Source organism: Vulpes vulpes, chromosome X (assembly GCF_048418805.1).
Source record: "Vulpes vulpes isolate BD-2025 chromosome X, VulVul3, whole genome shotgun sequence".
Lineage (NCBI taxonomy): Eukaryota > Metazoa > Chordata > Mammalia > Carnivora > Canidae > Vulpes > Vulpes vulpes.
Window position 1 is genome coordinate 89,205,144 of NC_132796.1, and position 27,692 is coordinate 89,232,835.

At 45.2% G+C, this 27,692-nt stretch overlaps 1 protein-coding gene across 2 annotated transcripts; it reads left to right on the top strand.

Moving 5' to 3' along the window:
• The first annotated feature begins 4,035 nt into the window (after positions 1-4,035).
• Positions 4,036-26,633, top strand: ATP1B4 (ATPase Na+/K+ transporting family member beta 4). 2 transcript variants are annotated; one of them, XM_026017920.2, is made up of 8 exons: positions 4,036-4,213; positions 8,319-8,601; positions 13,064-13,192; positions 13,455-13,559; positions 16,870-17,066; positions 17,710-17,766; positions 20,211-20,306; positions 21,045-26,633. In XM_026017920.2, exons 1-8 carry the CDS (start codon positions 4,151-4,153, stop codon positions 21,204-21,206), a joined length of 1,092 nt encoding a protein of 363 aa, XP_025873705.1. In that variant the 5' UTR covers positions 4,036-4,150; the 3' UTR covers positions 21,207-26,633. The 2 variants fall into 2 exon arrangements, with proteins under 2 accessions (XP_025873705.1, XP_025873706.1); XM_026017921.2 differs by having other exon boundaries at positions 8,319-8,589.
• The last annotated feature ends 1,059 nt before the right edge of the window (positions 26,634-27,692 follow it).

The window sequence follows — 27,692 nt, forward strand, 5'->3', positions numbered from 1 at the left end:
GCAGCAGGTAAGCAGGCAGTTAGAGAAGGTGCATTGGGTTTCTGAGAGGCACCAGTCTAGCTAAAGCAGAAATAGGCTCTAACTTAATAATCTGCTCATCACACACAGTAAGAGACACCCTGACTTATTCAAAGACACCGTGGGCGGTGCAGGGGATGAATAAGCATGATTCACTGCCACTCTGGCACCCGGGGCACGAGGAATAATAAAACCCAAAGAATTGTAGCCGCCTGAGTAGTAAATTAAGAGATCCGGGGCTCAGCTAGACTCTAGACATCAATGTTACCATGGCGATAAAGGGCCCCAGCGTTCAGCAGCTATTATAGAGCAGGCATCTAATAGGCTAGTCTATGTCACAGCCAAAGCCCAAGGGGCTAGCAAAGAAGACCAATTAGCATATCCATTCATTAGGGGCCTCTGCACACTTCTTCTCTTAATTCCAATTAGTTGTTTGTTTGAACCAACGTCTCCTGCCTGCATTATGCTCATTAGTGCCTTTTAGCCACTGGAAATAGGCTTGAATCTCCACAAGGACCTCACAATTTCCTGAGCCTTCATTTTTACCCCCTAGGGGTCTAGGCTTATAGAGTCACAAACCCATGGCCCTCAGTCCCTCGAAATGAAAGCATCTCTCACTGTACAACTGTACTCGACAGATGGAAACTCTGCTCAGGAATGTGATGCGCTAAGGGTTCTTCCTGGAACCCAGCGAAGTAGGGATCTGGGGCCATTATCTGGACCATTCAGGTCAAGGAAAGCCTCTGGCCTTAGCCAGTGAGCCCGTTGGCTATGCCTGCTGGCCACTACTCAGAGGCTAGCTGTTCGGGAGGGGGAGCCTTGGGCACCCAGGACCATACTGGCATCAGCAAAGTCGGGCAGTAGCTGTTCCAGCCTGAAGGACTGCCCTTCGAGGTCCAACCTGCGCCCTGCCTATTCCGGGAAGCCTTCTCTGATCTCTGCAGCCCCAAATAAGTTCCCCCTCCTCTCCATACACTTTGAAGATGACACCCTACACTGGGCAGCATTCATGGGCAGCCTCAGGCCCTCGGCTGGCCTGGAGTTTCGGCACCCAGGATTCCAGAGTCCACAGGTCCCTAATGCCGGAAGGGTCTGGGGTTCTTGAGGGTGCCCAGCACTGCCTGAGTGACTCCAGGGGCAAAAAACTCTTAAGCCCCACTGCACGTGACCTCCCAGAGACTCCATGAACATTTAGCGAATCCCTAGGTAAGGAAAGCACACAGCTGCCCTTTGATGGCTCTGGGACACCCTCCCTCTCCGCACCCCACCTCCCGCCGCACATACACACCACTGCGGAAGTGACCCACCAGAACAGATGTCAGACACTAGCCCATCTTCGTGGTGGAGGCAAAGATTCTCTGAAGAATGCTACCATCACTTCCCTCCTTTGGGAACAGGAAGACCCAGTCCATAGTTTTATAGTGCCCATCAGCACCCCAGTAACCGTGTGGTTTTACCAGTGAAGGCAATCAGGAGAGGAGGCTTAATAGAAGCAGCTGCTCACACCTGCACCCAAGGACTGGGCACAGTTTGAGAGACTGGAGTCATTTGTCGTTGAATCTGCTGTCAACGCCTCTCCTTGCCTCCATAGCCCCGTTCATTTGCCGATCTGCTGGCCACTTCTGGCTCCAGCCTGCTGCACTGTTTAGCAGATTGCTTTCCACACCCCCTAGAATTGGCAGGAATGGTTTCTCCTGTAGCTAGAGTCTTTTGAGTATGAATTCATACAGATTTCTGTCTTTGAGGTCCTATGGGATTTTGTTATTTTACCCCATCCAACAGCTGGCATTCCAGAAGGCAGCCTGAGTTATAGTCAAAATACATTGCAACTATACTAAGTGAATAGCAAGACCCCAAGTTATCCAGAAGGCTCGGGCGTGGGAGATTCTGGAGAAAGGAATATTTTGTTACCTGAGATCACTTTACTCCAAATCTCCTTTCGTCTTCCCCCTATTGGGGTTTCCCCTTTAGCTTTATTGGGATATATTAACATATAACATTGTCCAAGTTTAGGTGTACAAGGTGATTTGTTTCACTTCTACACTGCAAAATGATGATCACCATAGTGTTAGCTAACAAAACTATCACGTCACATATGTGCCATTTCCTTTTTATGGTAAGAGCACTTAAAATCAACTCTCTTAGCAACTTTCAAGTGTCTAAGGCAGGACTGTTAACTATAGTCACCATGCTGTACATTAGCTCTCCCAGAAATTATTCTTCTTACACCTGGAAGTTTATACCCTTTGACCAACATCTCCCCAATTCCCCACTGCCCAGCCCCTGGCAATCACCATGCTACTCTGTTTCTATGAATTTGGCTTTTTTAGAGTCCACATAAGTGAGAGCATACAGTATTTGTCTTTTGCTGTCCGACTTACTTCACTTGGCATAACGCCCTCTAGGTTCATCCATGTTGTCGATAATGGCAGGATTTCCTTCTTTCTCATGGCTAAATGATATTCCTGTGTGTGTGTGTGTGTGTGCGTGTGTGTGTGTGTGTGTCTCACACTTTCCTTATCCGTTCATCTACTGACAGACACTTTGGTTGCTTCCAGACCTTGCCCATTGTGAATAATGCTATTCCCCCTTCTTGTTTTTTGAAATCTTGCTTACATGACTGTGCTCTTTTCTACTTTAGGGAGATAAGACCAGTTAATCTATCATCTGGTTTTTGAGGCTTGCAAAGGGCCTCGGGATTCTCATATTTAACATTAGGAGTCACACAAAAGACTTAATTGGAGAAAGAGAGAGCTCAATATCTACTGAGATCAGGTTAACCCCTGGAATGTATTTTGCTTTTATTAAAATCTGAAAAGAGGAATGAGCTTTCTCTCTCTCTCTCTCTCTCTCTCTCTCTCTCTCTCTCTCTTTCTCTCTTTTATCAGTGGCCTCTTTCTCTTCAAATAAGGGTATGGTGAGGGGGAGGGACTCTGTTAGGGAACAGGCCTAATTAGTAACGTTCTAGTAAATGGAGTCTTTATTTTAAATTAACCACTATTGAAGCTGTCTTCATCAGAATAGCCTAGGCTTGGAATTATGAATAAGTCAATCTATCTAAGCTATTGTGCTGGTTTTCTTGGTTATGTATATGCCCAGAATCTCATTATTTGCAACATTCTCAGCCACCTGGGTATAATGGTAGTGGTGGTGGGGTGATTTGTTCACAAATTCCACTCAAGCTTTTTAGCCACCCAGGCTCTGGTGGGGTGGGCCGAACAGACCGAAAATGCTATATGCTGTTTTGGCTCTTTCTACTAATTTTTCTTTTGTTGGATCCCACTTTGACTTCAGGAGTTATATATGCCTGGGAAACTGACACTGCAAAGTTCTGGCCTGTTCCCTGCCCTGATGCTAAGGGATAAATATAGATCTCAACCACTACAGAAATGTGGCCAGGATTCCAAGGGGTGTGTGCGTGAGGGGCAGTGACTGATGGAGCCATTCTGTCATGTGGGCTAGAAAAAGGCTTCTTTATGTCTAAGACCCTCTTTGGGAAGGGGAGGGGTAAAGTGCGAGCCTGGCCTCTAAAATCAGAATGCATAATCCACATTTCAAGGGGCTCCTACATTGACACAAATAAGGAATATTGTAGGTGGCTCGGTGTGTGTGTGTGGGGGGAGAGCAAAGGGAATCTTTCCTGACACCCTAGATCCTTTTGCATGAGATCAGTCTTATGAAAAAAGAAAGTTATTCCCAGCCATGTCCCCTCACCCCCAACGCCCACCCACACCCCACCTCCTGCACATGCTGACACTCAGCTCTCAATGGAGAAGAACACGACCTAAGATTTCCATTGGGCCCATAGTACCTCGGGTGCTAGAGGAGGGCAGAGGGCGGGTGGAGACATGAGGTGAGGGGGGTGGTGAGTCGCTCACCCTCGTGACCCAGAATATCTCCCCCCTCCCTCTAATGATGAGCTTGCTTTTCCATAAGGGCTTTCCTTTGATTCAGGGAATGGGCCAACCAATGAGAAAGGGGCATGTTAGATTATTTTGGGGAAGGGCTCATGCCAGGAGGGTTCACTTTTACTAGGCGCCAAGTGTCCCCAGCAACCAGTGTCTCCTGTACCAGCAGAAGCTCCAGAACTCTCACCCCTCGCCTGCTGCCAAGGCTTGCCCACTGAACAGCCATGAGAAGGCAGCTCCGGTCCAGAAGGGCTCCGGCCTCTCCTTACGGTTATCGCTACAGACTTGTGAGTCCCGGGGAGCAGACTATCCTGCTGCCCCTTTTGAGTGGGGTGGGTCGGGGGTTGCATAGGTCTTGGCTGATGGCCGCTTCTCCTTAGCCTGGGCAGGAACAGCGAGGTTAAAGGAAGCCTATCATTTCAAGATCGAGCAGTGGCTCCTGGCACCCTCATTGGACCCCAAACTGCTGCACTGAAGGAGGAAGCCCCTTTTCCCAGGGAACAAAGATAGGAAAGGGGAAGATGCCAAAGAACCCGCGCCTTCTAAAATTTGGGGGATGAGGGCGGGGGGGCGGTGTCTGGAATCTCAACAAACAGACCTTTTGGAGTCTGGGAGTAGAGGTTTCAGTCGGATAGCAGGAGATTTTGCCAGGAGCCAGGGGAAGGGGAAGAAGAAGAGAAAGACGCTGCCCACCCAGCTGTCTCAGTCCCTTGGGGTGGGAGCGTCTTTGGAACCCAGCTGCTCTTTTTCTAAAGCAGAAATTCCAAACTATGGCGAAAATCATAGAATCATAGAAGCTGGGAGGAATCTTAGGCATCATCTCTCCAGAAGCCCTCATTATGTAAAGGAGGCGGCTGGGGCTCAGAGCGCAGGAGTGACTTGCAAGTTAGTAAAGAGCCACAGCGAGAACGCCAAGTTTCCTCACTTCTAATCCTGTGCTCTTTCTATTATATGTGCAGTAGGCAACTCCCTAGCCCTCTGATCCTCCACCACCCGTTGCCAGCCCGCCCGCCACCCCACCCTGCCCCCCCCACATGTACACGGGCACACACACGCCTGCACGCGTGCACACACACGCCCCTCTGCTGTCGCCATGTATCTCCAAGGTGCATTACAGATTTCTCTGAACCCACAGTTTCTTTGCATTTACTTTGCTCTAAATCGTTAATATATGCCACATGCAGTCCTGTTGTGGGGTGGGGGAGGGAGTGTAGTCTGAAATCTCCCCCAGAGAGGGCTGTGATCTGAGCCCCAGGAGGAAACAAAGCTTAATCCACTCTTCTCTGGAAATGGCTGCTTATATAACCAGGGAGTTAAGTAGAGACTGTCAACAGCCAGCAGAGGAAAACACAATCCTTCTAACCCCACATCAACCTACAGTGGGCTTCCCTTAACTTAGCCACACCGTGTAGAGTCTTTTTTTTTTTCTCCCCACATTCCCAGAGTCCCTCCCAGCTTTCGGAGCAGTCACAACCTGTAGGGCACATAGAACTATTCCTTCCTTGGCTTCTTTTCTTTGTAATGTTGCTAAAGCGTTGTGTTCCATTTAAGTTATTTGTCAAGTGCATCAGAGGAGCTTGCCCTTTATGGGAAATACTTGATTTTAAACGCATGGGGGGTGATCTTGCCCTTTATAGGGAATACGTGATCAAATTTAAAAATATTATGTAATGCAGTGATTAATTGTATGCTAATTTCTCTTTTAAAATTAACCAACCATTCAAATGTTTACAGAGCGTTATTCAATGCAGGGCACAAATTTATCCTTTGGGTCATACTGTTTGTTTATATGTTTATATGTTTGTATATTTAGAGTGCTCAAAATGGAGCCACCCTCTGCCCTTCAGACTCTTCCCTTTTAGGGCAACATGATGGCCCCAGCACACACCCACTACTATATTCCAGCACATTCACACACGCTATCACATGAGGGCACTGCCACTTTAGGAAACGGGCAAAAACAGACCCTCTCATTACCAGAGGATTCCCTACAGGATTCTGTTAAATAGTTGCACAAAAGTGCCTCTCTTGTACAATATGACGTTCTCCTATCTCTGGAATCAGAGGAGAGGGGAAAAGAATATTTGAGGTTCCTGAAGCTCAGGCAGTGTGAGAGCCATGGGGAAATTAGCTCGGAGAAGGTTAATTCTTCCCGGGAGGGTAAGGCTTTAATGACAAGCCATCTTTAATGGGATTATCATGAAAGCTCATATCTACAAATAAGATCAGGCTGAGGCCGAGGCCAGCTGCCTCCCCTGTGGAGCAGAGGTGCAGGGCAGGCACGCAGGCAACAGGGAGAGAAAAGGAAGTTGTCCAGAAGATATAAAAGGACTATAAAACCATTCCACCTCAAATTCTCCGAGCACCCCAGTTGCAGTAGATTGTTTGGGGGCCGTGAAGATTACCCACCACAGTGCACAAGACTGCTGGAGTTAGGGCGCCGAGCTTTGTGAGAGCAATTTCCCTGGTGCCCGGGTTCAGGTTTTAAGTTTGGCAGTTATCACCAGGGCTTGTTCAGTCTCCGCTGGTTAGCTAGCTGTGGGTCCCATGCTGGGGGGTTAGGGAAGATCAGCTCTGCACCCTGGGTGCTCAGAGTGCAGCCTGGGAGGTCAAATGTGTACCTGTGTTCACACATGAGTGAAAGAGATTGAAGAGCATTTATTAGTCCATTCAACACTGAGTGATGCAGGTTATCCTCTTGAGCCTGGTACCATGAGTCCACGTCAGAGTCAGAAATCCTTGATTATGAACATCTGCAATCTCTCAGGAACACAGAATGGAACAGTGTTGTGCTCCATAAATCTGTTAACCACCTCGAGGCACTTGCGCTCAGTGTGACAGAGGAGAAATATCACGGTCCGGGGTAACAAGACACACAGGTTCTGAGGCTGTCAACTTGATCACAAACCTGCGGCGGGGCTGTAGTTACGGCCTATCCGCTCTCTGGGTCTCAGATGGACAAGGGAATCTTCAAGGTTCCTGTCAGTTCTAATATGGTGTGTGATAGACAGCCATACACTGAGGGGCTCCCGGGTGGTTCAGTCAGTGAGGCGTCTGCCTTTGGTTCAGGTCATGGTCCTGGGGTCCTGGGATGGAGCCCTGCATCAGGGTGGGGCTGAGCAAGGAGCTGGGAGCCCGCTTCTCTCTCTCTTGCTCCCCCTGCTTATGCTCTTTCTCTGCCAAATAAATAAATAAAGTCTTTAAAAAAGAGAAAGATGTACATTGAAACAAATTTGAGAGCAATTCAAGAGTGCTGATGATCCAGAGCGAGAGAGTGCTGGGCAGACTGAACGCTGAGAGCAGAGCCTTGTCATTCTGTGTCACTTTTACTGATCCTGAACAATCCAATTTTCTGAGCACCCCCTCCTCGATTAATGGCAGCATTTTTAGCTGAGTGTCCTCTAAACGGCCTTTGAGGAATCAGGCAGGGAGGGGGCAGCATGGAGCCCCTGGCCTCTGGCACTGGACACATCCAACCCCAACAGGTGCATAGGCCCCGCCACTCTTCACATTTGGACAGCAGAGAGAAGGGAGGGTGGCCTCATTTTCTGCTGCTGCAGTGAGCCTTGGCAGACCCACAAAGAGCAATGCTCCAGCTCTCCTGCCTGGGGCTAGGAGGCATTTGAAATACATCGGTGAAGTCTGGGTTTCTCTTTTTTTGCTTAATTTTCTTAGAACCACTCAGAGAAGATTACTGTTTCAGATCTCAAGGGCTGCAATCAGTCAATCAACAAATATGTGCTGAGCACTCACTGCGTGCCTGGATTTTTGCCTAGGGTATAGGGTGGGGGTGGGGGTGGGGGAGACTCAAGGAGTATCAGTTGAGGTTCCAGACCCCTATGATTTTCTTCTGCTAGGAAAAGAGTCTAAGTTTTGAGGAGGGGTACAGCCTCTGGCCTCTCCTTCTGCTGTCCGTCCCAGGCTACTTTTGGCTACAACTTGGGATAGTCAGGTTGAGCTCCTGCAAGTAAACAGGACAGACGAAAGAGCTGGCTAGGACTCAGAATTTGCCACGGTGGACTCGAGTCTGAAACAACCCCATCCTCCCTGCTGGGCTCAGCTCCGCCCCAAAGTTAAGCAGGAGGTGGAGGCCCCAGGATGGAGTGGCAACATAGGCAGTCCTAGGGGAAGAGCCCAAAGGCCTGCAGCTGAGAATAAAACTTACACCTCTGTGGAAAGAGTATTGGGTCAAAATGGGTCCTAGAGAGGCTATTTCCTCCAAAAGAGTGGAAAGAAAGAAAATGTGCTTCTTGTAACAATGGGTGTGTGTACAGGGAAGCGGAAATTTGAAGCATCTCCGAATATTGAGTCGTTTTCCATTGATTTTCGCTGGTGGGATGTGCCATTGGAAATTTTTCTCAAAAGGGGGACTGTGTTTTGTCACCATTCCAGGACGATCAAGATGAAGTGAACCAGAACTACTTAGCAGATGAAGAGGAAGAAGCTGAAGAAGAGGCTCGGGTGATGGTGGTACCCGATTTGGAGGAGGAGGAGGAGGAGGAGGAGGAAGAGGAGGAGGAGGAGGAAGAGGAGATAGAAGAGGAGGAAAAGGAGGAGGAAAAGGGTCAGGGTCGGCCAACAGGCAATGCCTGGTGGCAGAAATGGCAGATCGTGAACGAATACCTGTGGGACCCGGAGAAAAGGATGTCTCTGGCCCGAACAGGTCAGAGTTGGAGTAAGTCCCAGTTGTCCCAATGCCCCAGTCGGGTGTCCTTTGCTTTTGGCTTGGTGTCCAGGACTCCTTTACCATACGTTGGATGGGCTTGTCTGCAAACTTCTCTTAGATTTCACGTGAAGGGCTCAGTGCCTCGGGAAATGCCTGGACTGCGGGCAGATCCCTTTGGAAGAAACTCCAAAATAGGTAAACAAACTGGATTATGGAGCTGAAAGCCACTGGGCTCAACTTCATTTGTGATGCAGAGAGACAGTAAGAATGAGTTGAAAGAGCACAGGGTTTTTTTTTTGTTTTGTTTTGTTTTGTTTCGTTGTTTATTTATTTATTTTTGGTGTTTTAAATCCCACCCCCGTCACTTTCTATCTGTGTGACCTTGGGCTCATCATTGACCCTCTCTGAGCCTCGGTTTTCCTCACCTGCCAAATGAGGGCAACAATCCCTACCTTGTCTCTCCCCACATGATCAGCCTGAGGCCCCCATCAGATGCTCCAATTGTCAAGTTGAAAGCACAGTTGACCCTTGAACGACGCAGGTTTGAATGGCACTGTTCCACACAGGCGGTTGGTTTGTTTGTTCTCTTCCTACAAACACAGCGTAGTGCTGTAAATATATTTTCTCTTCCACAAGATTTCCTTTTCTGTAGCTTACTTAATTGTAAGAAGACCATATATCATGCATGCAACGTACCAAATACGAGTTAATTGACTATTTCTGTAACCGGGAAGGCTTCTGGTCAATAGTTCGCTATTACTAGTTAAGTTTGGAGGAGTCAAGAATTAGACACAGATTTTCGACTGCATGGGGATTAGCACTCCTAAGCCCCGCACTGTTCCAGGGTCAACTGTACTATGCAAGAGACTATTTCTAGGATGTGAGACCCCAGTCCCTGCTAACTTGACTGGGGGTAGGGGGTGGGGCTTATAAAATCTCATCGTTTCACCCAGTAATGTCAGAAAAGGAAAGCCAGGAGGCCTGCCCTTGGCCCTGGCTGGCTTGTGTGTGCTTTAGGCTCCCACGGTGTACACAGAGAAATTAGGTTTAAAGGGGTCGTTTGTGATTACGGCTGAGCCCCCCATAGTGCTCGATCAATGGCAGAATGGCACCCCTAGCTTTGCCACCTGGTACCACACACTGCCACCACTTCAACTTCACCACTTCCCCAGCATCCCACTCCCTGGTTCCTACTCACCTCCTGAACTATGAATGCTGAGCCTTCTCCTCAGGAGATTTAGCCTGTGGTAAAATTCACACTTGCCACACTCTACGAGGCCCAGAAAAGGAGCAGCTGCTGGTTTGGCATTCAGTTAGCCCACAGGAGAAGGACAAAATAGATAACTCTATGGATGAAATAAGAGTCCTCTAGTGTCCACGGTTTAGGCTGCTAAAGTTGATGGTCATGCCTTCCAAAGGCCCCTTTGGCTGAGAATTCTCTCCCTCCTAGTTTATGTTTCTAATTCAGCTCCATCAGGGTGAAACAGCCAGCCCTCCCTTCCTGGAATTAGGAATAGCAGGTGTGGGACTCTGAGCAACACCCACCTCCCTTCACCCCTCCCCAGTTCCCAGCCCCACCCCTGCCTATCCTTCAAGCTCTCAACTGGAACAAATGTACCATTCAAGGAACATTCCAACGTTCTGGAAGCTGCAAATGCCGGACACTCACTGAGGCTCCAAAGGGGGGCACAGCTGTTTCTCCCTTGCCTAAAGAAGACTGAGAAAACAGGCCTTGTGAAATGCAAGTGTGATTCTGGGAGAGAGAGAGAGCTATACTTTAACTCCTAAATAGCCAGCCATTAGAACTTCACCAGATGAGCTGATCCACATTGTCCCTGTGGAGAATCATCTATAGGCCAATAGAGAGTGATGCGGGAGAAAGGTTCAAGTGCCCGGGGAAGATATGACAGTGGGGACACTGCATGGTAGGCCATATCCAGGCCTCTGGATGGCAGGTCTCAGGAGAGTCTAGGAACTCAGGCTTCTGCTATTGGGCTATGCCTGGGCAAGTGTCACGTGGTGATGTTAATGCCTAGGCCACCAAGCATATGCTTTGCTGCCCTCTTGCTTGAAAACTAGGTGCCCACTTGAGCATTTACTAACCCTATCCCAGCCTGCACATAAACATGACCAACATATTCACCCAGCCTATGATTCTATTCTGGGTTTTTCCTTTGGTAGCTGGGCAACTTCTATTTTTAGGAACTATCTGTTATTTTATTGGATACTGACAAGAACCATATGAGGTAGTAATATTATTATCCCCATTTTACAGATGCAGAAACTGAGGCTTAGAGAGGGTAAGTAACTTATCTAAAGTCACACAGTTATTAAGTGGCAGCACTGGGATTCAAGCCCAGGTCAGATGAACACCGGGATTCGTTCTCTTGCCAGACCACACTGTCTTCGTGAACCGTAGTGATGAGCGAGGCCCTGATGGGTAGCGTCTCAGGACCTGATGGGATGTTTCGGTGGGAGGAATAAAGAATGTGGATTGTGGGTACCTACCATAGCTAAGATACCCTGGTCTATCCAAGCTTGGGTAAAGTATTCAGGAGAGACCCCTGGATTACCTAGAGGAGTGGCCCAAGTAAAACCTGGACATCCAGAGCAGAAAAAGTTGGAGGGATCAATGGGTTCCGACAGGTATGGTGCTTGATCTTTCTTGGTGGGGATGGGGGGCGGGAAGCTGTGTTTGTTAGCCTATCACAGACTTCAGGGCACAGATTCCTGGGTAAGGCTCAGGGTCCTCCCTGCTAGTGCCATTCTCTCCTCTATACTTCCTAGCCACGCATCCTAGGCAAGACGGAAGATATCCCCAAGGGAATGTACCTGTATTCTATTGCTTTCCTTTCATCCCTGAAACTGAGTCTTCTAGTCCCCCAGGATGGGCTCCAGCCATTGACCTGTCCCCAGGAATAGGGATGGGGGTTTAGGAAGGAGGAGGAGGCCCAGAACACGGCACATTGGGGCAGCTGGTGGGCAGTAGCCAAGTATCGCAGGCACACAGGTGCTGTTTCTTCTCCAGGGATTCCAGCTGAGTCCATGTGCCCGTGTCCCAGTTCTGCCTCAGTTCACCTTATAAAACATCAAGGCTCCATTTTCAGTTGGATGCCTGAGGATCTTTTTTCTCCCTTCCTCCATCCCTCCTCTCCCCTCCCCCGTTTTGGTTAATTTTATTTGGTTCATGGTTCGATTTAAAAATTAATATTTGGATTCAGTTTTGGGTACAGCAAAGTTATGTGGTTTGTTCCGGTTTTTGGTTCATGATGCAGTTCAAATCTGTCGTTCCGACATCATGTTAGTGCTGTAAGTGGAGCCAGATATTGTTGCCTGAGAGGGCCCCAAGGAGGACTTGAAAAGTCCTCAGCAGCTGCCTCGTGCTCATTCACCTCACTCAGCACTGCCTCATCTTGGGGCAAACGTGATTCCAATACAGCCCACAGAGGAGGGATTCACATCGCTGTGCTTCTGGTCCCACAGCAATAATCATATTAATAAGAACAGTGGTGAGGTCCTGCCATTTAAAGAGCACTTGGTATCTGCCAGGCTCTGTGCTATGCTATTTAGATGCACCGTCCAACGCTTAGAAGGAAGTCCTATTGTCGTCCTCATTTTACAGATGAGGAAACTGAGGCCTAGAGAGGCAAGCAGCATGTCCAAGATGAAACAGCAAGGCAATGGTAAGGTCAGGATAGGATGCAAGCAGAAGCGGAATTTCAGATATTGTTAGGGATGTAGATCAGTGTTATGAGGTTAAGTGCTAGACTTGTTCCCCTTTTGCCTGTGAGGACTTGGCGGGGTACAGAGAAGTTCTGGAACTGGCCCAAGCTCACAGGCAGAGCTCACAGGTAGCAAGCACCAATAATGAAGTACACTTTCTTCCTCCTTCCTTCCCTGTCGTGTGTTCTTTTTGGAAAGCATGAGCCACTCAAACTTTTGCTAAAGATGAATATGACTTGAAATAAGTAGGGTGAAGACTCACTTTGCCTTGACTAGAGTAGAGGCAAGTCCAGCGGAAATTAATCAAAAGTTTGAATTATAAGCTATGCGAAAAGAAATGCTGTTTTCATCACGGCAAACACATATAATCACTGGAGCCAAGCCGCTAGGACTCTTCAGGGCACCTGCTTTAATGAGGACTCCCAAGCAATGTGCCCTCTGCAGTACGTTCAACTCCACTCCATGGTAATCTTGCTCATGGCCATCATCTGTTCCACAAGCCCTTCCATCGGAGATGCTGTAAAGGTACACTGCAATCAGACCTCCGACACGAAAATTCTCACGAATTCCAAATTGGTGAAATCAGAACAAGCAAGGACATACTGAATCTGGGGAGTGTGAAAAAAACAAAAACAAAATAAAAGCTGTCTCATGTGTTGGGGTGGGTTCTGGTTCATGAGTTCGAGTGAGGAGGCAGGCAGAGCTTGTCGGCAAGCACTGACCACTCTCATCTCTGATTATTCTGCAGGCCTGATCTTAGTCATTTACTTCTTCTTCTATGCCTCCCTGGCCGCTGTGATTACCCTCTGCATGTACACGCTCTTTCTGACCATCAGTCCTTACATGCCGCCCTTCACCGAGAGGGTGAAGCCTCCTGGTGAGTGCCCAAGTGCCCTGTGCTGCCCAAACTTGCTGGAGAGAAATCTGCTTGCACCGCATGTTCAGCCTCAATTAACTTTGGCTCTTCCCAGTAATGACTTAGGGATTCAATTATTAAGAGTAAAAGTAAAATGGTATTTGGCAAATTATGGTCCTTTTTATTTTGATTGCCTGGGGCGGGTAGTGATTTCATGGGAATCAAGACAAAAAAATTATCCCAAGAATGGGTTAATATATCCAACACTTGTTTCCATTGCCAGGAGTTATGATTAGACCCTTCGCCCATAGCCTTAACTTCAACTTCAACGTTTCTGAACCTGACACTTGGCAGCATTATGTCATTAGCCTAAATGGCTTTCTCCAGGGTAAGTAAGTGCTTCTGAGTAGGGGAAGGCTCTTTGGAAAGGTGATGGGGTGGGCGCACGGGTTGGGATGGGAGGGATCAAAATTCACAGTTCACCGGAAATCCCACTCTTACTAACCCCAGCCCATCCTGGTCTTTCCCTACTCTGCATCCCTCTCAGCACCTGTATACACAATCAAAACTGTTCTAGCTTGTGATCGTATGTTGTCTTGAAAGCACATAAGCCAACTCTCCATTAAGATGCTTAGTTCATCAGGGCAGAGAACTTGTTTCCTTTTCTTAAACATTCTCAGGCACCTAGTTATGTCCCGGGCACATCCAGATGGCTCAATGATGATCAATTATAAAAGATTATTCCAGGGGGGTGGGTAGTGATGAGAAAAGAAGAGTGTTCTCCAGCATGGGAAGATTCCTGCCTCCTATACTCTTTCAAGGTAAGAGAATTCCTTTCTCCTTTCTTGGAGATAGGCCATCTTGATGGAAGAGAACAGGGGTCTTGATTTAATAGCATCCCGGCAGGGAGTTAGAGGAAGAATCTCTGGGTGACAGTCACTCCAACATTTTGATAACAAATGTTTGCAAGATGCCTTGCATCTTGTCTGAGAGCGTCATCAGACACACTCTTGGGGCAAATGAGTGGTTTTTGAGAAGCCCTTCCACAGGCTGAAAACTAGGGAGCAGTTTGGTTAAGGTTCGACACAGAGCACACACGCTCTGTATCGATCCAGCTATCAGAGAGGAGCCCCAGTGGATTTACATTGCTGCACCAATTATTTGTGGAAAAAAGCCAGTTGGATTGGTTTGGTTGTCCCTTCCTGGCTAAATTGGTGGGGTGTTCGGGGGGGGGGGAGTGGTGGAGGGGCATGGGGGCAGTAGAATGTGCACTGAATTAAGAGAAAAACAATCTCTTATGTGATGGGAAGCGCCATGTAAATGCATAAATTTTGTCTTTTTTAAAAAAAGATTTTATTTATTCATGAGAGACAGAGAGAGGCAGAGACATAGGCAGAGGGAGAAGCAGGCTCCATGCAGGAAGCCCAATACGAGACTCGATCCCGAGACTCCGGGATCACGCCCTGAGCTGAAGGCAAATGCTCAACCACCGAGCCACCCAGGCGTCCCTTGTCATTTTATGCATAGAAAAATCTACCATCAGGGCGCCTGGGTGGCTCAGTCGGTTAAGTGTCTCACCCCTGATCTCAGCTCAGGTCTCCATCCTGGGGTTGTGAATTCAAGCCCCGCGTTGGACTCCACACTGGGTGTGGAGCCTACATAAAAAAAATCTACCATCTCCATTCTACAAACGGGGCGACTGAGGCTCAGAAAGGGGAAGTAACATGATAAAAGTCTCCCAGCAGCCGAACCAGTGTTTAAACCCACATCCATGGTTTTGACACCCTTGCTACTGGAAGTGTGGTCCAGGATCTGCAGCAACAGCATCCCCTGGGAGTTTATTAAAAAGGCAGGCTCTCAGGCCCCACCCCAAGGCCTGTGAAATTAGGACTGGCACTTGAACAACAACCACAGGTGATCTGTATAAACTTTAAAGCTTGAGAAATACACTGCTTTTTGTAATTGCTTGCTGCCCTATGACCAGGAGTTAGAAACTCAGCTTTATTTATTTTTATTTTTTTTTTTGAAACTCAGCTTTATTATCAGTCATGCTCAGTGTCCTTTTGGGTAAGTCTGAGTTTCAGATTCCTAACCTGTGAAATGAGGGGAGCTGGGTCCTTTCTGAGTCCATGTAGTTCCTTTTTGAGCTCAAAAAATGTTTGGGGCATCATAGCCAGCACAATATCTTCTTTTCTTTCAAACTGTGAACTTTTACAAGCATGTTGCCAGAATCTCTGTGGAGGAAATCCGTCTGAGAAGCTAGTAGATAGAGAAATACCAATTCTGACCTAATGACAGAGATGGAAAACATTAGGGAAAACAGTGGGTTTTTAGTTGCTACGTGTAGATAGCATGCCCTATTTAAAAGGAACACATCTCTGAAATAGCATCCCAGAGTATCAATTTCATTCCCAGGAGGACTGGGATTTTGCAATAAGGGTCATGCCCATGTCACATTATTTTTAATGGAACTACCTCAAGAGAAACAATGAACACGTGATTAGAGCTTCTATTTAGAAACTTATTTGAACATAGTTCTTGTGCTAAAAAAAAAAAAAGATTAAAACAAAGCCTTGAATCAAATGTAGCTTTGTTGAAGGAAAAATAAAGACTTAACCATAATCAGAATAGATTTAAAATTCCCAGTTGCTTCTTGATAATATTAAACTGCAGTCACAACCTGTCTAGATGCAGACCCAGTAGTACATTTGGAGTTTCACCACTGGTAAATCATATAGGTACACAATCTCCTCTGATAAACTAAGCGGCTAAGAACATGAGTGCAGGAGGGCTGGACCTAACAGGACTAACTGGACTCCATCATTTAACACCAGATTGGAAATAATGTAGTAATTTCCAAAGCCCAGTTCCATGGCATCTGGTAGTCCAAAGAGTGAGCTCACAGTCCCCTTCAACTCTCTTTCCTGATGTGTATACCTTGGACACATGTGACGTGAACTCTGAGTGCCTCGGGTCTCGACAGACAAGATCTCACCTTCTCACCTTCTTGGGGGAGACCCTACATCTTGTCGTTGGTTTCTGTCTCTCAACCTAAGCTTCTATTTTGCGGTGCTAACTTCCCTCTGTAAAGGACCAGAAGCTGGTTTTTCTCCTCTTTCTCCCTCTTTCTCTTCCTCTCCCTTCCTCCTGCCCTACAGCACACACTTCTCATTTTCTTGCATCAGGTGTCTCTCGCGGACCTCACAGGAGATGTGCCCTAGACTGACCTTAAAGAGATTTCACCCAAGAGCTTCGCTTCCTTATATAAGCTCCACTGTGACACGATTCAGTCCCTCTTCCAAAATCTGTCTGCTACGTGCCTATTCCTCTTCCAAGAGTAGAAGGAGCAGCCCTCCAAGCTTACGATGTGCCATAGCTGAAAAGAAATAAGGGAAAATGGCAGTTATAAAGTGACCAGCATATGACCTGGCAATAGATATTCCCAAGTGCGGAGGGAAGGAGAAGCAATCAAAGTGGGCCGAGGGGATGAGCCCAAAAGGTTTCCAGGAGAGAGGCTGATTGATGGAGGGCCTTGGGCACCGATCCGGGTCACAGAGCCTAGGCCAGGCCGAGTGGGCTTTCAGAGGAGTACAAGCAAGCTGCAGACAGGAAACTAGGGAGGAGGACTACTGGAAACGTGGCCTTCCTCTGTAGCACCTGTCTAACATACCCCTTTGCCACCCACATGCTCACCTTAGGTTACAATGACAGTCTTCAAGAGGAGATGAATGTAGATTGTCCCCCGGGGCAGTACTTCATCCAAGATGGCGATGAGGATGAAGACAAGAAGGCCTGCCAGTTTAAGCGCTCCTTCCTCAAGAACTGCTCTGGCTTGGAGGACCCTACTTTTGGCTACTCTACGGGACAGCCCTGCATCCTTCTAAAGATGAACCGGGTATACTGGCCTTTGATACTCCAGTGATAATAGGTGGATGAGCTGGGTAGGAGGGCTCTGGCCACTCCATTTCTCTTGGGCTCTGTCTCCACACACTGCAAGTGTGGTCACTTTTACTGACAGCATCAGTAATACAAACAATGGGACAAACCTATCAAACAATAATACCTTTTTCTCCCTGAGTACTTCCTATGTCCACTCTTCTCCCCCATCCCCAACCAGCCCTTGATGCCCTCTGTCAGCAATGAGGTCCTGAGCTGTTTGCAACAAGGGACTGACATGGTGGCAGTAGAGAGGAGCAATTCTTATAAGAAATACATTTTCTTCCTCTCTTGCCATGCCTGAGGTGTGGTAGAGCCTTCCCAAGTACATCCCTCTTCAAACCAGAAAGTTCTTTACATCTTCAGGGTTCTCTGTATGAACATCAGGTAACAGTGCAATGAGTAAGCTGAGCTGCGCAACTCTGAAGATATTTTGCATTTTTTGCTTTTTGTGATATTCCTATGAGGGCAAAATAGATTACGTTTATGCCTAAGGAAGTGGTGGCTTCAGGGGGATTTAGAAAAGTCCCATTTTCACTGTCCAATCCGTTTTGTTTTATGATGTGAAAACAGTAACAACAATGCTGGTTTTCTTTTGCTAGATTGTAGGCTTTCGTCCTGAGCTTGGGGATCCTGTGAAAGTGTCCTGCAAAGTTCAGGTAAGGTGCCTTTTTGAGTGAGTATGGCTAGCACATTGGTTTTATGCAAAATGGTGGTTCATCCCTTTCAAGGGCTTCACTATGGATGACTGACTGGCTATGGGTTAGGGAAAGGGTTCATTTTTTCATAACTACAACTCCCTTTAGTACCTTCAGGCCTCCTTCTTGCCAGAAAGCATTCAATTCATGTGTGTGTGTAGTGTGGATGTGTGTGTGTATGTGTGCGCGCGCGCGTGCCAGTTTATACCTGTGAAAGCCAAACAATGAACCTGCTAGGGGCCACAGCAGGGGATGATAATGTGCCACGTCATTAATTGGGATTCTGTTTACACTTTTGCTTTTAGCTCTAATTACTTGTTTCTTTGAACTAAACAAGCAGATTTCATTAGAGTCATTAGTCCCTGCTTTTAAAACAGAATTTCACTTTTTGCAGCAATGACCAGTGGCACTGCGTGTTGCAATAACAAATGACTACAAGGGAAGTATAAACAGAACTCCATTAATATGCTAATTAACTGCCCTTCAAGGGGCCATTAACTCCTATCTCATCTGCACCAATTAGCTCCTTTGTAGGAAGAAGCCCTAGATCTTGGGTTTGCTTCTCAAACTGGAAGTGGTAGCTCCCTCCTGTTTCATAACATCCACTGTACCCCCAGCCCTGGACAGTTGTCTCACTAATGTGTGAAGCCAGGTAATCCCATTCTTAGTTCTAGAAATACAGCTCAAAACTCCAGTCTTGATGGTGCTAGATCAGAAAGCAGCAAGAAGCAACATTCATTCAGCAAGCATTTATTGATCACTTATGATATACCAGGTACTTTGCTAGGTGTTGGGGGTGCCAAGATAAACACGACTCTGTCTCTGAAATCAGGGCAATCAAATATTACAGATGCTATGAAAAGTGCAGTGGGGACACTGAGGAGGGAAAGGTTAGTTCCACATGGGAGGTGCTGACGCTGAAGGTGAATGTTGAAAGGTCAGGATATGGTTTGCCCTGTGAACAAGATCAAAGGACATTCATTCTGTTCACATGTACATGAGTATGTGTAAATATACACACATGTGAGGTGTGACTACAAACTAGTGGAACTGATTCCATGGATTATTCACAAACATGAACTGCATGGCTTTCTAGAAGAATGTGTAAGTAAATCATAAAGACCAACACAATCTTAAACTAGTATATTAATTAGCTTGAGTCCTGCTTATAGTTCTCTAGTAGAAGCCATTCATTTTTCAGCTGACATAGAACCTTGCTGAGAACTGTCCTTTAAAACGAAAACAAGAAATATTAAGAGTCTTTATACATTCTATAATAATCAACTGGTCAAAATCCACACCCACTTGTGGAAATAAAGCAGGATAAGGTAATCACTAGGATAAATTAAGGAGAGCTCTAATTATACTAGGAACGATTACACTGTGTTGAAAGAAGTAATCACATGACCCCAGTGAGTGATTTGCTAGTAGTGATGCACTGTCTGTCCCTTATCAGCCCCCAGACCTCCGCCATATAGGGCAAGCCTAATTCATAGGCAGAAAGGTCCATCCCCTACCTGACATGATATGATGAAGCTAGACTTATTTATTTCATCTTTCCAGCCCTGGTTCCCTCTTGCTCATCCCCCTGATTGCCTCTATAGTAATTAAGCACTATAGAGAACATGGTCAGAGACATGAGTTTTGGTGGGCCAAACTTATGGGATGTGTCCCTATGCATCAGATTCCTGTGCACCCGGTCTGACTTCCAACAGAATTGAGCCCACAATGTGCAGGTTGTTGTGGCGTGGAATTTACTAAACATGTTCTTTTTCTTAAGATTTTATATATTTATTTGAGAGAAGGAGTGCGTGTGTGCACAAGCAGGGGTTGTGGAGGGGCAGAGGGAGAGGGGGAAGCAGACTTCCCAATGGGCAGGGAGCCCATTGTGAGGCTCCATCCCAGGACTCTGGGATCACCATCTAAGCCGAAGGCAGGCACTTAATCAACTGAGCCACTCAGGCACCCCTACTAAACATGTTCTAACTTATACCTGCCTCAAAGTCCAAGACTAGGTGCCAGCCCCAGGATGATTTTCTTGGAGAGGGGCTGGCATGGTAGGCCCTCTTGCTAGAGCAGCACCAGCTACTGCAAGCCCTCTGGAGCCCTTCTGTCTAGGTCCCCTAGGAGCCAGTACAGAACTATATTGAGCACGTTTGGCCTCCTCAGTCTAGGCCTTCCATTCAATATTCTTGGAACTGAAAACCAAGGCACAATCTCCCTCTGGAAATGCTCTGGGGATATAGGTGTGGGGTAAGCTATGCCCCATTCTGCTTTCATGGGTCTTCCTGGGACAGTTGGTTGTGGGTCACATGCTGAGTTCACCTGGGGCACAGGCCCCTTGAGCTCAGGCTTCAACCCATGGAGGGACCCAGCATCCCACATACACCTGCTTTTACTTACAGAGAGGTGATGAAAATGACATCCGATCCATCAATTACTACCCAGAGTCGGCTTCTTTTGACCTTCGCTACTACCCTTACTATGGCAAACTGACTCACGTAAGCCTGTATCCTTTTCAGTCTTTGCTGTCAGAAAGGGCTCAGAGACAGAGGAAGGGCTGTCTGGAATCTCTGGGAATTAGGGAGCAGCATTAGACAGCAGGATGAATAGCAGCTGGCCAAGACCAGGTGCTACCTCTACCAATTCCTAGTTTAAACGCTACTTTCATATCTGAAGAAATCCCAGATATGGTCTGGTCTCACTCCTTCAGTTTACAGACGGAGATTTTAGGCTTCAGAGAAAGTGACTTGCCCAAAACACATAGCTAATTAGCGGCAGAGCCAGGAGCAGACAAATCACTGTCATTGCACTCCATTACACCCAAATAATCACACCTGCCTGTTTCTCCCAGGTGAAGCCTTGGGGCAGTGGTGGTGGGTCATAGAGTGAGGCTTCATCTTTAGCAGAGACATTTGAAAGATACTAGTTCTGGTTTCATTCATGGTCTGATATCCAGAAAATCATATCACATAGACTTAGAACTGGTTTTCCCCAGAGGACAATCAGACATCTGACAGTGACTTACAGGAGAAACATGCCATTTCCCCACTGTCCCAGAGCAGAGAGAGAGCATGTCAGTGGCTTTAGCCATTTGCGACTTGGCCTCATGGGACTCGCTCAGTTCCCTGTGTGAGGATTATCCCATCTTGCACTGAATATCTGATCGCTTCTATCCTGTTACCCACTCCACCCCCTCCCCTCTTCCCACTTAGGATTCATTGTTCTTCCACCTACAGGTTAACTACACCTCCCCGCTGGTGGCAATGCACTTTACAGACGTGGTGAAGAACCAAGCAGTGCCTGTACAGTGCCAGCTGAAGGGCAAAGGCATCATAAATGATGTCATCAATGATCGTTTTGTGGGGAGGGTGATCTTTACTCTGAACATAGAAACCTAAGAACTGTGCGGGGCACTCCTGCTTGTTCTGTTTCTGTTTATTTCATGTACCCCTGGTAGTACCTGGATTCTTTTTCTTCGATCAGGACACAGCCAGATGGACACCTAAGACAGCAGATCATCTTTCCTTGCCTTTGACATATGTATAAAATGATACTGTGGGATTGATTTTTCAAAGGTAGTCTCTCCTGATGACAAATAGATGATAATTTCCTTTCCCCGCGACTTAAAACTAAAACCCATTCTTGCTGCTAGAAGTCTCACCATAGTGTAAACATAGTATCTGATAAAATTCACAAGAGCCATGAAGGAGAATTGCTATGATAATTTTAAACTCATCGTGTTTTGTAAAATTTTGTTGTTTTTAGAGGTGAGAGTCCTCCCAATCAGGCCGATAACTTTTTTTTCTTTTCTCAACCTGCCTGGCAAGTTCTTCCCTGGGAACCACCAATCATACCAACTTGGAATACACTCAGGGCTACCATACCTAGAGAACTCTATATCTAAGGGTGCTTGAGGAACTGGCTGCCTCAAATGGGCAACTAAATAATACTGATTTGAAGACTAGGTTATCTTCAACTGGGCCAGAAAGCAGTGCTAACTGGATATCGTTCTGGAATAGAAATGAAGACCTTTCCTATGACTTTTCTGGGAGATGGGGTCCGCAGCAATTGGGGAGAATACCTACCATGTGGATGTGATTGGCATTTGATTCCTTGCTCTGAGGTGTGGTCATCCGAAGGCAAACATTCCTGCACACAGGTTTCTTTCAACTTCAGGCAAAGGAGAAAGCAAGGAAGATCTTCACCCGTTAATTATTCTTGGGCTATTTGCTTGACAGCAGTATAATCTTCTTTGAGACCATCAGGGATGGGCATGTTGGTCCCCAGCTACAGTTCTGGGGATTGAAATCTCAGTCTCTTCCTACTGATCCATCATAAGACAGAAAGCTCCTGCCAGGCCACCCAAAATCCAAGGCCCACTGCCGGCGTTTCATTTGCCTAGAAAACGATAGGAGGCAGATGTTTATCCAGGTTGTGGATCAGCCAGGCTGCTTTGTCTGGTCTTTGGCCATGCAACCATTCCACTGCTTCTTAACACCTCCACCAGGGGGAGGGCTGGGACAAGGAGAAAAAGTGAGCATTAGAGCATTGCATAGCGTCTCAGGGTTCAAAGTAAGCTTAAATGCCACCTAGAAGCATCCAGAGTCTGAATCTCCTCTACAATGTTTATCTTCTCCCAAAACAGGGAACTGGCAGTCTGGTAGTGAAGACAAACAAGGAAAGAAGTAACTATGAACTAGTATGACAAGTTATAAAACTAGTATGTGGTAATGCCATGGGAACATGAGGAAAAGTAACTTGAGCTGAGAAAGTAGCAGAGGAAATTTCACATGCAAAGTCACAAACACGAAATAACATGGTGTGTTTGGGTAACTGGGAGCAGTTCATATAACTGGAGTGTAAGGGGCTCAAAGGAATGGCCAGGAGTGGCAGGGGATTGAGCTAGAAAGGTGTACAGGTACTGAAAGAGGACTTTGAGTTTAATCCAATAGGTGAAAAGGTGTCATCAAGGTATTTTAAGCAGGGAAGCTCTGTGATCATATTTGCACTTTAGAAAGAGCACTTTGGCAGCCAAAATGTGAAAAATGGGTTGAAGAGGGCAAGACTGGGGAATGGGCAATGAGGGAGAAGGAGGAGTCAAGAATGGCTCCAAGGTTTTGAACTTGGCTAGAACCAGTGTGATGGTGATATTGTTGATCAAGACTGGGAATACAAGAGAGAAGCAAGATTGGAGAGCAAGATGTGATCAATTTAAAGCTTGTGATTCCTATTGGTCAGACACCCATGTGGAGATGTAAACATAAGTGGAGTTGGGGAGAAGGAAATCTGAGAACAAAAGCAACATTTGCTTAAGTGAACTCTCTTAAGAAATTCTAAGCTATTTGATCTCGGGAATTTGAGCCAGTTATGTAAACACACCACACCAATCTAGTCTCTCAGATAGTGTTTTTCTCTTCACTTGTGGCAGAAAGCACTGTGGCTGCTCTTTGGAATCTCCTTCCCACTTTCCAACTCTTGTCAACAGAGTAGAGGGGAGCTGACCTCTATTAACAGTGATAAAATATTCAACAGCAGATATGTGAAAAATACAAACAACAACAACAACAAAACTGTCTCCTCCCAACCCCTGTCCTTATCAAATTCCATTTTCAAAACTAATCTTGAAAAAGAAAGAACAAAATACCTGAAGATGATAACTTTAAAACCATTTCAAGATTACTTCAAGTAATCAAACTCTCAAGATTCAGTAGTAAAAGATAATAGAACATTAGATCTGGAAAGGATATTAGAGTGTTTAGAGAAAACAACCTGCATTGCATCTGACTCCAGGTCCAGTGCTCTTTCTACTCTGAGCTGCTGCTTACCAGGAAGTACCATCTTTTTAAAAATCAATGGATGATATCCCAAACATTTTGAAACATATGTCAAATTTGGGTTAGAATAGTTAACATTTCACAGGAATTCAATTACTGGTGCTATATTTTATACATAATACATTATCCTGTTAAATGCGTTGACTATTACACAGACAAGGAATTATGAATCTTTTGTCATACAGTATTTCTCATTCAGTGGAATCCATTGTATCCACAGTTTCCAAGCAGTATTGAATAGTACTAGGATGGTTTGGGTTGTCAGCTGGGACATGAAAAAAAATAGCTTTATCACACAGAACTGGATATTATAATATATACTCACTAAAATGGAATTCTAACAGTTCAATAAACTTCCAGTGGATTAATTAAAATCATCCCCCATACTGTATCATACCAGGATTTGATTTGCATACCATCTGTTGCAATGCACTTGGTTTTACTTTATTGTCAATGAGAATTACTACTTCCAAATGCCTTCGTGGTTTTGTCCATGCTAGACTTATGATTTCACACCCCCTCCAAAATCATTATCCTAAAGTAACTTTCCTTAGGCATCTATTTGCTGGGAATCTTCATGTAGAAAACATTATTATTGTATTGAGGAATTGTTGACAACAATAAATTGAAATAAAAAAGAAGTGTATGGTTTCCTCTCTCTAGACAGTACCACTGATTTTCCCACAGGAATACTGGGCAGCCATGTGGGTGGAAAATTTGACAACTGACAGCCTATTAGTTTAAAACTTTTTTTCTTCTTCTTCCCCCTATTTTTTTTTTTGACTCTTGGGGTTTAACCACAGAAGGATGAAACTAAAAGTTGTTTCATTTCTGAGCATTTTTCCTTTTGTAGTCTCTATGCTCTGGTTTCTCGGAAGACTACTTTGTCAGAGCAAACTTCCTTTCTTTATCGAGTCCTCGTGTAAATTGTTCCATTTGTTTGTGTAGAAAAGGAACACCAAGAGAAACTTTGAGGTGGAGAGAAGGAACCAATATCCAAAGAGAAGCTGCAATTGCTTGATGAAAGCCTGGCTAAGTGATTTTAAGGCACATCTGGCCACAAATGGTCTCCCAGAGCAAATCTCTAATGGTAACTGCAATTAAAGACAGAAATATTTCCACTCCCTTGTCTGACTCAGAAACTAAGCTGCTATAGGAATCCCTTCTTTCTTTGGAAGCTGCCCTGGCCTAAGGTCTACTAGGCTTATATGGTTTGATTGAGGCAAGGTCTGTGATCCCAATACTTTTCCCCAATCTAGGTTCTTGGTTAGAGTCATTTTCCTTACTGATTTCCTCTTAAAGTATTCAAACATGATAAAGGAATTTAGCCAAATCAAACAGAAACATGATTTCCACTGTGATTTTATCTAGGCAGAAAACAGAGGTTTGGATGTGTGGTGATGGGGAGGAAGAACAGGATGGATGGAGGCAAAGAGTGAGAGAAAGGAGTTGAAAGGCTGAATAGCCCTGCTTACTTCACAAAGTTCTTTAGTTGCAAGCTAGAAGGGAAGAAACACTGATAGGAGGATCTAAAAGGCTTAAGAAAGATATGATAGGCTCTCAGTCTGGCAGTTTAGTCTCCAGGATATACTTCTGTGCAGGCTCCTGCATGGCCATAACATCAATCAGGGTTCTAACAATAGATAGCACACTTGACAAAATGGAGTAATCGGCAGGGGGGCATTATTTACAAAGAAATTACTTATAAATGTGTAGATGCAGGGAACCACAGAGAATAGCACAATAACCCAGACTAGTATAAGCCGAACTCTTACCTTCCCTAGACCCCAAGGGACAGGCATAGGAAGTGGCTCCCACAACCCAGAGGGGCCAAGTCATGTACAGCTAACTGCCCTGAGAAGAGTGGTGACCTTGTTGAAGGCCTAAGCTAGCCCAAGGTGATCTTGTAGGGAGGTAATCATACATCTATTCATGGTTGTATCTGAACTTTAAAAAAATTTTAAATTAAGATCTCCAAAGAACAGTCCTTTCAGTCTACCCTAGCATTTTGTTGACATCTTTCACTTGAAAGAAAGAGAGGGTGAAGAGAGAAACAAGCCATCTTGATTTATTCTGCTTTATCTTTACCAAAAAACATTCTATAATTCAACTCTGCATTAAATGAAATGTCTGGCTTGTATAAAACATTTTCTTTCCAGAACAGAATGATACAACCTTCATAATACAGTTAACTTGAATCAGAAAAGTATTTGTCTTCCATTAAGGACAAACCTGTTCATAAATGAGAATCAGGATAATGGTGACATCCTTTCCCTCTCCAATCCCCCAGCTGATGATATCATCTTGTATATAGAAAATTACAGCTAATAAACAAGTTCACCAACATTGTAAGATAAAAGGTCAGTGTACAAAAATTGGTTGTCTTTCTATACACTAGTAGTGAGCAATTTAAAAAAAGAAATTAACAAAACAATTCCATTTACAATTGCATAAAAAATAAAATACTTAGGAAAAGAGTAACAAAAAGAAATGCAAGACTTGTGCACTGAAAACTACATAGCATTGTTGAAATAAAAGAGCTACATAAATGGAAAGACACCCATGTTCATGGATTAGAAGATTAATATAGCTTAAAATGGCAATACTTTCCAAATTGGTCTACATATTCAATACAATCCTTTCAAAATCCAACTTCCTTTTTTTCACCCCCAGAAACTGATATGGCAATCCAAAAATTCATATAGAAATGTAAGGGACCCAGGAAAAGCCAAAATAATTTCAAAAAAGAACAAATCTGGAAGACTCATACATTCCAATTTCAAAACATCTATAACATTAGAGTAATTAGGGCAGCCCCAGTGGCTCAGCAGTTTAGTGCCGCCTTCAGCTCGGGGCGTGATCCTGGAGACCCGGGATTGAGTCCCATGTCAGGCTCCCTGCATGGAGCCTACTTCTCCCTCTGCCTGTATCTCTGCCTCTGTGTGTGTGTGTGTCTCTCATGAATAAATAAATAAAAATCTTTTAAAAAAATAACATTAGAGTAATAAAAACAGTGTGGTACTGCCATAAGGATAGACATATAGAACAATGGAATAGAATTGAGAGTCCAGAAATAAACCCATACTTCTATGGCCAGTTGATTTTTGAAAACAGTGCTACATCCATTCAATAGTCAAAGAATAGTCTCTTCAACAAATGGTTCTAGGATAATCTGCATACAAAAAAATTAATTTGGACCCTTACCTCATACCATATACAAAAGTTAACCCTAAACGGATCAAAGATCTAAATGTAAGAGCTAAAATTATAAAACTCTTAGAAGAAATATCGACATAAATCTTTGTTTCTTAAACAATGGTTTCTTAAACACACAACTTCAGTGCAGAGTCTAAAGAGATATTTCTCCAAAAGAGATATACAAATGAATAATAAGCATATGAAAAGGTGTTAAACACTATTAGACATTAGGAAAATGCAAATCAAAAGCACAATAAGACACCATTTCACATCCACTACAAAGGCTATTAAAAGAAAGGACAATAACAAGCATTGAGGATGTGGAAAAATTAAAACCCTCATAAGCTGCAGGAGAGAATGCAAAATGGTGAGCCACTTTGGAAAAACAGTTTGGCAGTTCTTCAAAAGATTAATCACAGAGTTTACCATATGGCCCAGAAATTCCACTCCTAGATACACACCAAAGATCATTGAAAACATAAGTCTTCCCAAAAGCGTGTACTCGAATGTTCATAGCAGCATTATTCATAATAACCAAAAAGTGGAAATAACCCAATATCCCTCAACTGATGAATGAATAAACAAAATGTGGCATAACCATATAATGGAATATTATTCAGCTATAAAAGCTATGAAATATGGATCCATGCTATAGGATGGATGAACCTCAAAACATTATGTTAAGTGAAAGAAGCCAGAAACAAAAAGGCCACATCTATGATTCCATTTCTATGACATGTCATAGAAATAGGTAAATCCATAAAGACACAAAACAGATCAGTGGTTGCCAGGGAGGGGCTGGAGGAAAGTGGAAAAGAGAGTGACTACTAATGGGAATGAGACTATCTATCT

What these genes read in the sequence shown, in the direction of transcription:
- ATP1B4 (XM_026017920.2), top strand. Translation starts at nt 4,151, where the DNA reads ATGAGAAGGCAGCTCCGGTCCAGAAGGGCTCCGGCCTCTCCTTACGGT. An exon ending in ACGGTTATCGCTACAGACTT is followed by an intron (nt 4,214 to 8,318) that starts GTGAGTCCCGGG and finishes TCACCATTCCAG; the next exon opens with GACGATCAAGATGAAGTGAA. An exon ending in CCTAAATGGCTTTCTCCAGG is followed by an intron (nt 13,560 to 16,869) that starts GTAAGTAAGTGC and finishes TGCTCACCTTAG; the next exon opens with GTTACAATGACAGTCTTCAA.